The 14,869-nt window shown below is 41.9% G+C and overlaps 1 protein-coding gene across 1 annotated transcript in view; it reads right to left on the bottom strand.

The window, feature by feature from the left end:
• Positions 1 to 997: 997 nt before the first annotated feature.
• The window catches only part of LOC137498528 (uncharacterized), a 77,592-nt gene continuing 63,720 nt past the window's right edge, over positions 998 to 14,869 (bottom strand). Inside the window, exon 2 of the mRNA XM_068226129.1 lies at positions 998 to 3,297. Coding sequence (XP_068082230.1) covers positions 998 to 3,297 — 2,300 coding nt within the window. The remainder of the gene's footprint in view (positions 3,298 to 14,869) is intronic.

Genomic DNA, 14,869 nt, shown 5'->3' with positions numbered 1-14,869 from the left:
CTCTGTGCCAACGTATTGAAACACTGTCTGCTGAACATAACAGAGGAATCATTTCTCGTCCAGTCTGAAGCTGAAAAACTCGAAGGTTATGTGGCAAAGACGAAATTACATTTTTCTTCCGATATTAATTTCCCTTTTTGTCAATTAAGGTAACCTTTCACCCTCTTCTAAATTATATTGATTATTCATTTTAGTGATTTCGTAGTCTGCAGCGTAAACTTTATAAGTATTGTTAGGTTATATCACTTCACATTAATTATGGTCTATCTTCGTTTATGATGAAAACAGGAGATGCTAAAACAAATTTAAATTAATTTAATTTAAAGTTATGGACGACTGGTATAATTTCTAATATTTTAACATTTTCTTATCATCAGAAGCAAGTGTTATATAAACTAAATTCTGTGCAGGTATTTAGAAGAAAATGTCTAGTCCTCTGTTAAGATGATAGCTATGTCTATCAGATACATTTTTGCTTATATTTATTAACGCCTGCCATCTATGCTCATAAATATACATTTTACTGCATGTATATTTAAAGTAGTTAAAGCCGTATTCAAACGCATTTCGAGCAGAAATATCTGAAAATGGCTTTGTGGTCCTCTTAGTCCCTGAAAGATTGTCGTCATCCTGGAACATACAGCCAAAGTGAATAGTATTATACTTTGTCCTGCTGCATCTTCAGTCCCTTCAGTTTATACAGAGGATGATCCTAACAGATCGCTATAGGAAGGTGTGGATGACATTCACTGCTCCAGAGACCGTAGTCATTCATGCAAACGTGCCAAGGTCGCGAGAACTGGCATTCACACCTCACAATGTAAAGCTGAAAAACTCGTCATTATTGTGAATCATTGTATCATGTCCCTTTGATTCTGTCTAACACGTACGTACTTATTCATAGATTGTACATCATGTTGTTATTCATTGACTTTACACCCTAACTGAACACTGAAGAGGCTGAAGAACAATGCTATTTACATAGCTGACTGTGAATCTAAAGTCTATGACGAGGGTCGTCTTCTACTCTTGGGTATCTAGCAGGTGAGTATGGTTGTTGCTCCTGGCTGTGGACGTAGAACCTCCGGCCAGAATTATATGGTCTGCCGTCATCCTTGACGGTCAGGCTCGTGCCAACTTGCATGGACCAGTGTGCAGGTTGGTGAGGATTGTAATCACGATAGGGCTCCGGGGCAGGGTTTCCAATGGTACGAGGTGGTACACTATTCGGCTTCCGGAACTGTTCATACGTAGTTCCCCCGGGTTGATTTGGCTGATAAGGGGCTGGAATTCGGTTATATCTGGTCTGGGAATCAATATCTTGGTATGGTCGCTGAGGGTAAGGGGCTCGAACAGGTGACCGAGCCGGTACTCTTTCAGCGTCGATGATGGTATAGCTGGTGGGAGTAGAGGTTGGTCGATAGCGATCTCGATATCTGTCATCACGAGCAACTCCAAGAGACGGTGATCGAACGACTGGATCGTCGAATCTACTCTCCCTTGGGAACTTGCTACTGGAGCGCCCGAAATCATAGCGGCCATATTCTGTACCCGTTGTACTGCGATAAACATCTCGAGGATCACCTTGGCGAACAACCTCAGGCAAGTTTGCGTAGTAGATAATCCTTCTTGGAGCCAACCGTCTGTCATAATCTTCCAGTCTACCCTCTCGAGGTCTGTATGTATTGTCTGAATCTCGTATAGGGTATTCATACCTCCGGGGTTCTTCCAGGTACCCTGACCGGTCTCTTTCTGATAGAGGAATTTCGTTACTTCTGTAACTGGCAATATCGGCATTCGTAGAAGGATTCACATTACTTCTATCGCTGTATGTTCTCAGTGGGTCGGAAGTTGATTCTACGGGTCCTCGCTTGGTTATGAATTGAGCATTTGGTAAATTTTGAGGTCGCCAGTGAGATGGGTTTTCATCAACTGAATCAACTGCTGGCGAGGATGTCCGCTTGTTTCGTAACAATAATTTATGAAAATATCGTGGAGCATCCGTCAGTGTAAACCCTGGTTCCTTATCCATTAGCGCTTCGCGCTTCTGAATGTTCCTCTCGGGTAGCGGTTCCAATAGATCAGCAACTTCATTCGTTCTATTCCTTTCGCTACCCACGTGATATGAGTTATTTCTTGCGGGGAGCACTGAAATAATACCAGAATGTGCCGAGAAAGACTTGGTTTCAAAATTGTTTTCAGTGGGATAATTCTCTGCTGATCCATCCATGTTCTTAGGAACATGGTTTTTTGAGTTTGATAAGGTTGGATCGTTTTCATCTGATACTTTGGGGGAATCCATGGACACACTTGGTAATATATTAACAATAGTCGGTGAAATGTTTTGTGATCCTACCGATTCTGGAAGGTCATCGTTACTTTCAGAGAATGTCCCAGTATTATCAACGCTTCTAAAAGGAGTATTCTGTATAAATCGTTCTTGTGGAACATCAACGGCTACAGGAAAACGTTGTTCTGCAATGTTAGAACCACCTACTACGACACCTTGGTCTGATGTTTGTTGATATTCCTCAGAAGGGTCACGAGGTTCTTGAATCACAGTGTCCGGTATAATTTCAATTATAATCGGTATTTCTTCTATTGGACGTCTTTCTTCTATTATTTCGTTGCTTGTATCAGGCAAGCCACTCCTATTATCTTCAGCAGGATACCTGTAATCGTTTTCATTTCTTACCTCGTAATTTTCCACTGAATATGGATTATCGCTTGTTTCGGATGTTTTCTCAGAAAGTTCATCGATTCCATCAGAAAAACGTGGAGTATAATAACGAGATTCTATGTTGGATAGAGAACCGTCCGTCTTTAGTCTTTCACGCGTTTCTTCCGCAACGCTCGAAAAATCCTGCAGGATTACTTTCCTTGATGGTTCTTCGCCGGTTCTCTCGGATGAACTTAATTTGTAAAAGAAAGTATTTTGGACTGGTTGTTCTTCAATTAATCTTACTGGTATCGCGTTTACAATCGGAGAAGAGCCTGTAAAAAGTAGCTGCCTGTCACGTGGTCCACTTATAGTGTCTGAGTATTCTTGAAATGGGGCGTGGGATTGAGGATAATTTCGCACGAGAATAAACTTTGCCGGTACAGCCGCTGCTTGAAAAGCATCAAACCTATCTTGTTGTGGTGTCTCTACTTCTTGCTGCTTTGAAGAAAACATAAAGAACTCATTTGATGGAGGAGGATCTTCAAATGGCCTGACTTGTTGATTTGGTATCACCGCCGAGTTGATAAAGTACGGCAAAGCGCCCAAAATCCAGTACGTCAGCATCTCTCCTGCACCTGAAAAAATAAAAGCAATTGTGTCTCATAATGCCAAATAACATTTGTTTATTTTATTTATTTTAGACTATTCGACTATTTTTATTTTAAAATTCCTTTTAACTTTAATAAGTAGCTAACCATCCTTATTTCTATAATAATGGTAGTACCGTCCAGCCGAGGCGGTAAAGGCGAGCTTGGTTCAACGGAAACGACGTGGTATCAATTATGTCAGAAAGTTAAGACCTTTGAGAAGGAGACAACTACTGTATTTGAGAGAGGTAGCCTACATGCATTGGGGTTTTCCTTGAAAACGAGTATCAGGTTAATACCTAGCGGGAGGGGGATGGGGGAAGGAGAAGGGGGACAGGGGAGGGGTAAAGGTGCGAGGTCATACTACTAATAAAAATCGTCATTATATAATATTCGAGATAGATTAGTGGTTTGGACTTTATCCGGTCATAGTTTGAGCCAGTGGGTCACTGTAAAAGTCTATTATTATTATTATTATTATTATTATTATTATTATTATTATTATTATTATTATTATTATTATTATTATTATTATTATTATTATTATTATTATTATTGTAGTAGTAGTATTGCCAGTAGTGCGTTCTAGGGTTGGTGAGCCATCCTCTTAACCGGAGGATCTGGGTTCAATTCCCGACCACATCAGAAATTATTAACTGGATCTGGTTGTTTGAGATCCACTCACTCTGCAAGAGTGCAGTTGAGGAACTATCTGGCGGTGAAGTAGCGGACCCTGTCTAGAAAGCCAAGAATTTCGGCCAAAAGGATTCGTCGCGCCGTAATCTGCAGGCTTTCGAACTAAACAGCGGTCGCTTGGTAGGCCAAGGTCCATCAGGGGTGTAGGGCAGTGGTTTTTTTTATTATCAAGATTATATCATGCATTGTGTAATGTATATTTCCAATAAATTACCCCTGTGAAATTGAAACTGAGAATGTATCTCTAGTTTATTTATTATTTTCTTTAAATGTCGAAGCTTAGCCCCTAAGAACTTTCGGATCCATGCAAAATATTCTTGTGTACATAGGTAAACGAGAAACAGACTACGACTTTACTCAACGGGTGGTAAATTATACTCGTGAAGGGAAGACGTCAATTTTAAGTTCCGGTTTGAGCACTTGCGGTAAAGAGAGTGATTCTGCCGTCTTCGGCCAAGGCAATGGGTGCACCTGACTTTTATCGATTTAAAATGGATAAAAAATAATGTGATATTCAATCTCGTGTGCTTAGTCTTTGTAAAGATATCCGGTAAATATGTCTTGTTGTGGGGTCCCGGAAGTGCTTGCAGAAGCAAAACAAAGTTGACTGGCGGTTCACACAACATACCACTGTACATTTAATCGTTTACTTGTGCTGACTGCTGGTATGTGTTTATATTATCAAAAAAAACTTCTAAACAGCGGTCGCTTGGTAGGCCAAGGTCCATCAGGGGTGTAGGGCAGTGGTTGCGCTACTCTAGGCTTGAACTCGGGAGATGATATATTCGAACCCCACCGACAGAAGAAGTCTTAATCGTGTTTTCCATTTTTCACACCAGGTAAAAACGCCTCCACTTACTAATACCAGGTTCCTCTCTTTTATTTTTTTCCTATCTGACCTCTCTTGGTAAACTCTTCTTATCTTCCGACCTCGACGGTATTAGGTTTGTTAGGCTTAAGGAGGCTTTCATTTTCACCCCTGCAACTCAATAAAGCTACAGCTGATACCTTCCCAGTCTTAGTCCTTTCCCATTCCATCGTTGCTGAAACCCTGTATGAGTTCGTGCGTCGTTGAGCACTTAACTTGTAGCACTTGCCTGGTGTGAAATTGGGAAACCACGGAAAACCCTTTTCAGGGCTGCTGACAGTGGGGTTCGAACCCACTATCTCCCGAATATTAGATTTTGTAGTTTTGTAAACACAAAGTAATGTTAGGAACTTCTAAGTATGATTAGGTAGGCTAATGTTACTCTTTAAAGTAATTATTAAAATTAAAGAAGTTTGTGTTGATTTAAATCAACCTGTCTCAATGTAGTTGACGAAGGCCACACATTTCTAAGTTGCAGAAGAAGCAATGGCCTGTAGGAAAATTACACCAAAGAAAGAATCATACGGAGCTAGTTGGTGGTTATTATACTTGTAAAATACCTGTATAAATGGTAAGATATTATTATTTTTAATCGTTTATAGCTAAGGAGTAAGGCGTAAAAAATACACACTATTTTTTACAGGTATGTTGTAGTGTTATAATTCATATTCAAATTGTTTGTCTGTCCGGCTCCATTGTTAGGGCCATTTTCCTTCGTGGTCAAGTTACCAGGTATTCTCGTACTTACCTATAGCTGACTGAATATAGAATATCGCATTAAGAGAAAGTAAAGCTGATCAAATATGAGTGAGAGTTAAAAGTACAATTGTAAATTGTAAATCAGGGTAATAATTGTTTAACTAAGTCGATAAACCTACATTTCTGAATATCTCTAAACATCCACTTTCAGACCATGCTAAAAATAATATACAATTTTGCACTTTCCAGTTTAGTATGTAAAGTTTAAAGATTGAGGTATGTTTACAAACAAACTTTTGCATTAGAGAGAGATTTAATCAATTGGATTCACTTCCCCTTAAATTGAATATATGTGGCTCAATAGCAGAGCCAGTTAACTTGTTAATGTTAGGTAAACGTTGACAATAAAATAACCTCTGACTGAATATTGTGACGGGCAATGAGAGGGGACCTAACAGTCCGCGCACGAATTTCCGGGGTTTTCACCTCACTTCCGGTCTACAGGATTCAATGCCATGCGAGCGATGGTCACACAGATATCGAGCAAGGCTCCTCACGCCAACGGCATTAGCTGTTACCTGCTGTTACACCTCCATCGAACTAGGAAAAATCAAGTTCACTTGATTTAGCTACGTTAAGAGAATCCATTCTCGATGCTCAAGGATGTCCTGTTGGTTCTAAAATACAAATATTTTCATTCCAAAAATGATCTAAGAATTTATTCCATATTTGCGTGTCTCTGTACATAAGAATGAAGACACTGAATATACTGAATATAAATTGCTATATTTTTATTTTATTTTTTTATTTTTATTGTTTTGCTAGTTGCTTTACGTCGCACCGACACAGACAGGTCTTATGGCGACGATGGGACGGGGAAGGGCTAGGAGTGGGAAGGAAGTGGCCATGGCCTTAATTAAGGTGCAGCCCCAGCATTTGCCTGGTGTGAAAATGGGAAACCACGGAAAACCATTTTCAGGGCTGCCGACAGTGGGATTCGAACCTACTATCTCCCGAATACTGGATACTGGCCAAACTTAAGCGACTGCAGCTATCGAGCTCGGTATTTATTTTCTTTACGTCGTACCCATACAGATAGGTCTTATTACGACGATGGGATAGGAAAGGCATAGGAGTGGGAAGGAAGCGGCCGTGGCCTTCATTAATTTGCCTGGTGTGAAAATGGGAAACCACAGAAAACCATCTTCAGGGCTGCCGACGGTGGGATTCGAACCCACTGTCTCCCAGATGAATATAAATTGCTATCTTTCAGCTTCTCATTGAACTCTTATTTCTTAGTTTCCTTGGCCACGTCTCGCTCCTGGCCCAGTGGAATTGCCTCAAGTATTCCGAAGAATAGCGTGTTATTCATATTAAATTCGTATTGAATTGTATATATTATTTTCTAACCTATTTACTGTATGTCCACCACTTAACCCTTTTCCTGGAGGTTAGGGGGACTATTTAATCCATAATACCAAGCTCCTTGGCTGAATAGTTCAATCCTTCATCGGGCCGAGGACTGAGCCACGTCTGGTTAATTTCTCTATCTTAAAGGCTGGGAGTTCCTGTTAATTCACATCTCCATTTACATGAAACATGTCACAGTACCAGTATGCACAGCGGTGGAGATAATTGTTTTAAGAGACGTTATCAAACATACATTAGTCTCATACATCCTCTACATAGGGTTGGCGTCGGGAAAGGCATCCAGCCGTAAAAACTGGGCTTAATTCAGATGTAGTTCTGATCCTAAATAACTGGGGAAAGGTCAGGAACAATATGTATTGTTACTATTGTTAATAGTAGTAGTAGTATTAGTAGTAAACGATAAGTAGGTAGACAAGGGAAGAGCTGGTCAAATACAAAGAAACATATCGACATTTTATTGAATTCTTACAGGGGAGCTAAAATACCCAAAAAGGGTTTTTGATAGACGGGATTTACTGATATATTCTTGAAACATTTTTTAGATACCTACTTAAGAGACCTTGGTAAAAATAGATGAAATATTCGAATTCTCAACGTTTGCACAGCCAGAATCCTCCTCTATTGAAAAATGTTGATTTCGCACAGTCGCGATAATTTTTCAGTAAGTCGAGGCTTTATTTAAAGGACGTTGCATGGCCATTTACATCTCTGCATGAACTCTTATTTCTTAGTTTCCTTGGCCACGTCTCGCTCCTGGCCCAGTGGAATTGCCTGAAGTATTCCGAAGAATAGTGTGTTATTCATATTAAATTAAAATCCTCTACATACATCTCTTGCTGGACTGACTCCTGAAACCCATAAAAATATGTTTGTTCTGGTACCAGCATCAGTGCAATTCAAAATTTTACCTGTATATAGGAGACTACCTTCAACAGAATTATTTCAAAATGTTGCCGAGAATCTGAACAAAATACCAATGAAACCCGTCATGCATCGATATGGAGAAAATGTCCGAAAGAGGCCTTTGTGTCATCCAAAAGATTGAGCATAGATGTTTCTTAGACCATTGGAAAATTCATTATGGGATGTAGTGATACACTGGAACTGAAAATATCTCTACGAAATGAAGAAATTTCACCAACATATATTAAATTAGCTACACCAAGAAACCAAAAGGAAAACATTCCAATCAACAGTCTGTCTCTCGTCAGAACAAAACAGCCAGGGGAAAAGTGAAGATCTTGAAGGTGCAAAGAGAAGGAAAAGATAAGAAGCAGGAAGGCAAGACCTATGGTGCTGGTGAATTTTAAGAGAAAATGTTGACTAAGCTAAGAGTTTCTAGTACGTTTAGACTTCAAACTCAATTAGGCCTATCGCATAACTTAATTTTTTGTCATATGTAATATTCCAGGTGATCCCAATTATTACCCAGCTCTCATAAAAACTGGTTTACAGATACTACATGATCATAAAAAAATCATTAAAATGTCAACGAAAATTGAAATGAGTTAACTGAGTAAATTTTAGGAGATTAAAATATACTCGTTTTTTAATGTAGTGGAAAGGTATTATTTTTCACACTGAAACGGTCATTTAGTTAACGAGCATGTTACAAATTTCCGTGCAACAGGAATTAGCTAACGAACCGTTAAACGCGCCCGTTAACTAGCAGACTGTTAGGAATATTGAACGAACCTATAAATGCGTCCTAATAATAATGTTATTTGCTTTACACTCCACTAACTACTTTTAAGGTTTTAGGAGACACCGAGGTGCCGGAATTTAGTACCGCAGGAGTTCTTTTACGTGCTAGAAAATCTACCGACACGAGGCTGACGTATTTGAGCACCTTCAAATACCACCGGTCTGAGCCAGGAGCGAACTTGCCAAGTTGGGGTCAGAAGGCCAGCACCTCAACCGTCTGAGCCACTCAGCCCGGCATAACTGCGTTCTTTCAACTCACTCTGAGGGCCGGCTTCATCAGTGTTCCTTAAAAAAACAGAGTTTCAACCTCATACAGTACACGCATTTTTATAATGCATGGGGCATTTTTAAATATAGTCTATCCAATTTTTCAAGTTAATCATCATCAGTCATGTAATCCGGCTAAAATGGACACACAGTTCCATTACTAGTATTCTGAACATAGAGTATCACTAAAGTTTCAAACTGATTGGTGGAAAACTCTAGAAAATGTGTCCCAAGGTTCCTTAATTACATTCTGAAATTCAATACGGATACAATGAGGGATATTTGACTATTTTACTGCGATTCATGCAGAAAAATAACAGAAGAATTTATAATATTGCACAATCAAAGGTCGGTAAAAGAATTTCAATCATAGCTCATTATTTAACGACCTACGGGATAGGAATCTGGAGCACTGTTGAAGAGTTCAGAATGGTTGAGAATGGTGATGGTGGGTGATGATAGTTTAAAGGAGAAATAAAATGAGATTATTAGTTGGATTTTGTCTTTTCTCACATGGTACAGCACAACAGATATTACTATTGTCGGGTAATGTGTAAATACGTTACCAAAGTTAAATCCATCTTTCTTATATGGTATAATAAGTCAATATGTGTGTGTGTCAGTAAGTTCAGACGAGAGTAGAGAAATCAGAAAATGACTAATGTAGTATACCACATCCTTACTTACGTGCAGTGGTCGGCGATCGCTCAAATGGTAGCTAATACAATCCCGCAGAGAAAATACGTTCCTAAGGTCAGACAACATTAATTCTTTTCTCGTCTGGTATTGATACATAAGTAGTGTATCCGTAAGTTCATAGACCACCAGCAAAATAAGGTAAGAATAAAAATGTGTGGAAAATGTAACTATTAGCTTGGTATGAGCACTAGTGTCAAATATTTATAATTGTATTTCCTTATCCACATCAAGTCATAGAAACTGTTCAGTTTCTGACTACATAACCTTTCTCTATAATCGGATACTCATTACACCCTCAGAATACACTGCGGACGAAGTGGGCAGATGCCGGAGGTGACGGCTACTACTTCCCTATTCTTAACCCTTTTCTACTTCTTTGCTAGTTGTTTTACGTCGCACCGACACAGATAGGTCTTATGGCGACGACGGGACAGGAGAGGCCTAGGAATGGGAAGGAAGCAGTCGTGGCCTTAATTAAGGTACAGCCCCAGCATTTGCCTTGTGTAAAAATGGGAAACCACTGAAAACCACCTTCAGGGCTGCCGACTGTGGGGTTCGAACCCACTATCTCCTGGATTCGACCTCACAGCTGTGCGCTCCTAACCGCACGGCCAACTCGCCCGGTCTTTCCTACTTCAATATCGCCGAAAATGTATCAGAGTTTGCACCATTTAACTTATTATCCAGCTTACTCGAGGTATTTCTGAGGTCGTTGGAGCCGCCTGGCCCATATTGATTTTGACGAGGAGTTTAAGGCCGAATGCCGTTCCTGATTCCGCGTGATTGTTCAGGTGATAGTTCCAACCAGAAATACTGTAGACCGGGAAATAGACTCAGCCGTCCAGATGGAAAACCAGTGGGCTATTCACGTCTCCCTACACCCCCCTCTTTCCTCACCACCTTCTAGGGGGACATTAGATGAATTGAAAAAGAAAACAGAAACTGGGGTGGGGTATTAATTCGGCAACTAAGTGAGCAGTTCTTTTCTTAACAGACGCCGTTAGAGAATGGCATATATTAGACGTGTCCCACCCCATAATTTTCGGTTTGATTTTAGTATATTGGAAGGCCTAACAGTGTTCCACTGTAATATACTGTGCCCGTTCGCATCTCGTAGACCATTTACAAAATGGCGGCGTAGGAAGGTTTGGCCCATGCGATCTATTAAGGCAATGAACTTCTTATTAATACGGCATATAGGAGACCATGCACGTCACGGAACGGACTGATTTGGAAGACACTGCAGGACAGTAGAGGCTCATTTTGAATTGTTTTGAAAAAAAATATAGCAGCGGAATGATTGTTTAAAGATATACTCTAAAAATTTCAACTTGAAGTGAGACGCAAATACAAGCGAAGCTTTACATCTGAAGATTATCCTAAACTCCTGGGGAAGATATTGACTGTTTTTACAATCGGCGATAACATCTGATAAAATAATTTACCGGCGTATGTTATAAAGGAGACGAAATATTATAGAAATAAGCAATTCGAGGTGAGATACGTCTGACTTGGATCCGGTGAGCAGCCACTCTGCGATTGAAGAAAAAGGATACACCATATTGCAGAACTGATAATTTCGTATGAGAAGAAAGTTACCCCTGTGGTTATAAACTTAATATCTATATACGGAGAACTTATTCCAACCGAAGAAAACTTCGTCGTTTAGAATAAGCAGTAGAACTATGGAATATATCATGACTGATTGCTCCGCAAAAGGAATTTTCTACGTTGTCTGCAGATTTGGAATGATGACTGCTTGCTAAATCTACATGATGGACTGAACTGGGGATAGTCACCGGCGAGCCAGAGGACCAGCTGATGATGATTGGATCGGCCAGCCAGAGGACCGGATGATGAGGATGAGCACCGGCGAGCCAGAGGACCAGCTGATGATGATTGGATCGGCCAGCCAGAGGACCGGATGATGAGGATGAGCACCGGCGAGCCAGAGGACCAGCTGATGATGATTGGATCGGCCAGCCAGAGGACCGGATGATGAGGATGAGCACCGGCCAGCCAGAGGACCGGATGATGAGGATTTGACCGACCAGCCATGTGACCAGCTGATGACCAGGAAGACGTTATCCAACCGGAGATCCAGATCCTAACAGAGGGTCTAACCACAACCAAGGAATGGAGCGACAACCAGACCAAACGTAGCATCTGACGAGCTAAGTCCATACATTTTTTTTAGTAGAGTAGTTTCTTGCAATCTACACCCTCACTCTAACTTCGGCATGTGCTGAATAATTGGTGAAATTTATGAATTAATTAAGAACGTGTGTGAAACATAAAGTGAAGTGTGAGATATTTAAGGCTATAAGATAAGATGGCAGTGTAGAATTAGAATTCTATTATATCATATACAGGCTACCGCACTTGCATACATACAGTAGAAACTAGCATGAGTAAATGAAAGAAGTGTTACTTGTGAAGACCTAATAGCAATGAGTCTATATAACAAGTGAAATTTCGATTAATCTCGTTTACCTGTACAAAGATTACGTCACGAATTTACCTGCGCGACACAGATGAATATAGTTAAGTTACGTATTCCTTTCTTCATAGAAAGAGGGCATTGAACTCAAACCGCTGTTTTTAAGATAAAAGGTTATTCAAATGCGTTTATTACAAGGCAATTCTAAAATGTTTGGCATATAGTTTTGGGTGTATTCGGCTATATGCGTACGGCAATATGTATGCCGGTGGTATGATAATGTGTATTTGAATGGTGTTGAAATGTGGTTACTTCTTGGAGCATATTAAGGAATACTTGAAATATAGATGATTGTTTATATTCTGCGGTAAGAGAAAGAATTGTCCGCCTCTGTGGTGTAGTGGTTAGCGTGATTAGCTGCCACCCCCGGAGGCCCGGGTTCGATTCCCGGCTCTGCCACGAAATTTGAAAAGTGGTATGAGGGCTGGAACGGGGTCCACTCAGCCTCGGGAGGTCAACTGAGTAGAGGTGGGTTCGATTCCCACCTCAGCCATCCTGGAAGTGGTTTTCCGTGGTTTCCCACTTCTCCTCCAGGCGAATGCCGGGATGGTACCTAACATAAGGCCACGGCCGCTCCCTTCCCTCTTCCTTGCCTATCCCTTCCAATCTTCCCATCCCTCCACAAGGCCCCTGTTCAGCATAGCAGGTGAGGCCGCCTGGGCGAGGTACTGGTCATTCTCCCCAGTTGTATCCCCGACCAAGGGTCTGAAGCTCCAGGACACTGCCCTTGAGGCGGTAGAGGTGGGATCCCTCGCTGTGCCCGAGGGAAAAGCCGACCCTGGAGGGTAAACAGATGATGATGATGATGATGAAGAGAAAGAATTGCTATTCGCCGAGGAAACGTTGTGTTAGATTTACATAAGGTGAGTTTCTGTGCCATATGGAAAGAATATGTCAAAGTGTGAACATCGCGCAGATGAACATTTTAAGATAAGATTGACATGTATTTTGGTAGAATTGTGAATCGTGACAGTTTTTATCTGACATTGGTAAATGGCATGTACCGAGTACAAGAGAATTCTTTAACATACGGTTTACTAGGCTCATGACTATACATGTGATATTCTTTGGTGCGGTGACGTTTCAATATAATACGTATTAATTTCATTCTGTACTGTCCATACGAGTTGAGTAGCTCGTACATATAAGAGATATTGAGTAAGAGCAGTTAGCTAAAGCACATTGAGCCGTTGGTGGAGGAGTGTGTGGATCGGAAACTACTTGAACAGTTAGATAGATGTTCATTTCTTTTCATGCAGATATGATTTCAGTTGAAGTGTTTTAAATATAAAGAATAGGATAATGGTTAGTTAGGAGCCATATGTCGTAGGCTCTAGGGAGGTATTGTCTTAGCCCGTAAGTTGTTATTTATGCGTATTCAAGATAAGTGACCAAATAATCAGAGTTCAGATTTATGAATGGAAAATTTGGAGAGCAGTTTTACGATTTCACACTCACGCAAGAGTTTGTTTGGGAAATACACTGACTGACAGAGCAAATGCAACACCAAGAAGGAGTGGTTCGAAAGGGATGAAAGTTGGGGAAAAAACAGAGACGGCACGGACGAATAATTGATGTTTATTTCAAACCGATATGCAGGTTACACAATGCGCACGGCATCGACTCAGTAGGATGTAGGACCACCGCGAGCGGCGATGCACGCAGAAACACGTCGAGGTACAAAGTCAATAAGAGTGCGGATGGTGTCCTGAGGGATGGTTCTCCATTCTCTGTCAACCATTTGCCACAGTTGGTCGTCCGTACGAGGCTGGGGCAGAGTTTGCAAACGGCGTCCAATGAGATCCCACACGTGTTCGATTGGTGAGAGATCCGGAGAGTACACTGGCCACGGAAGCATCTGTACACCTCGTAGAGCCTGTTGGGAGATGCGAGCAGTGTGTGGGCGGGCATTATCCTGCTGAAACAGAGCATTGGGCAGCCCCTGAAGGTACGGGAGTGCCACCGGCCGCAGCACATGCTGCACGTAGCGGTGGGCATTTAACGTGCCTTGAATACGCACTAGAGGTGACGTGGAATCATACGCAATAGCGCCCCAAACCATGATGCCGCGTTGTCTAGCGGTGGGGCGCTCCACAGTTACTGCCGGATTTGACCTTTCTCCACGCCGACGCCACACTCGTCTGCGGTGACTATCACTGACAGAACAGAAGCGTGACTCATCGGAGAACACGACGTTCCGCCATTCCCTCATCCAAGTCGCTCTAGCCCGGCACCATGCCAGGCGTGCACGTCTATGCTGTGGAGTCAATGGTAGTCTTCTGAGCGGACGCCGGGAGTGCAGGCCTCCTTCAACCAATCGACGGGAAATTGTTCTGGTCGATATTGGAACAGCCAGGGTGTCTTGCACATGCTGAAGAATGGCGGTTGACGTGGCGTGCGGGGCTGCCACCGCTTGGCGGCGGATGCGCCGATCCTCGCGTGCTGACGTCCCTCGGGCTGCGCCTGGACCCCTCGCACGTGCCACATGTCCCTGCGCCAACCATCTTCGCCACAGGCGCTGCACCGTGGACACATCCCTATGGGTATCGGCTGCGATTTGACGAAGCGACCAACCTGCCCTTCTCAGCCCGATCACCATACCCCTCGTAAAGTCGTCTGCCTGCTGGAAATGCCTCCGTTGACGGCGGCCTGGCATTCTTAGCTATACACGTGTCCTGTGGCACACGACAACACGT

Source organism: Anabrus simplex, chromosome 1 (genome assembly GCF_040414725.1).
Source record: "Anabrus simplex isolate iqAnaSimp1 chromosome 1, ASM4041472v1, whole genome shotgun sequence".
NCBI lineage: Eukaryota > Metazoa > Arthropoda > Insecta > Orthoptera > Tettigoniidae > Anabrus > Anabrus simplex.
The sequence above is the reverse complement of the archived record's forward strand: the minus strand, read 5'-3'. Positions and strand labels throughout refer to the sequence as shown.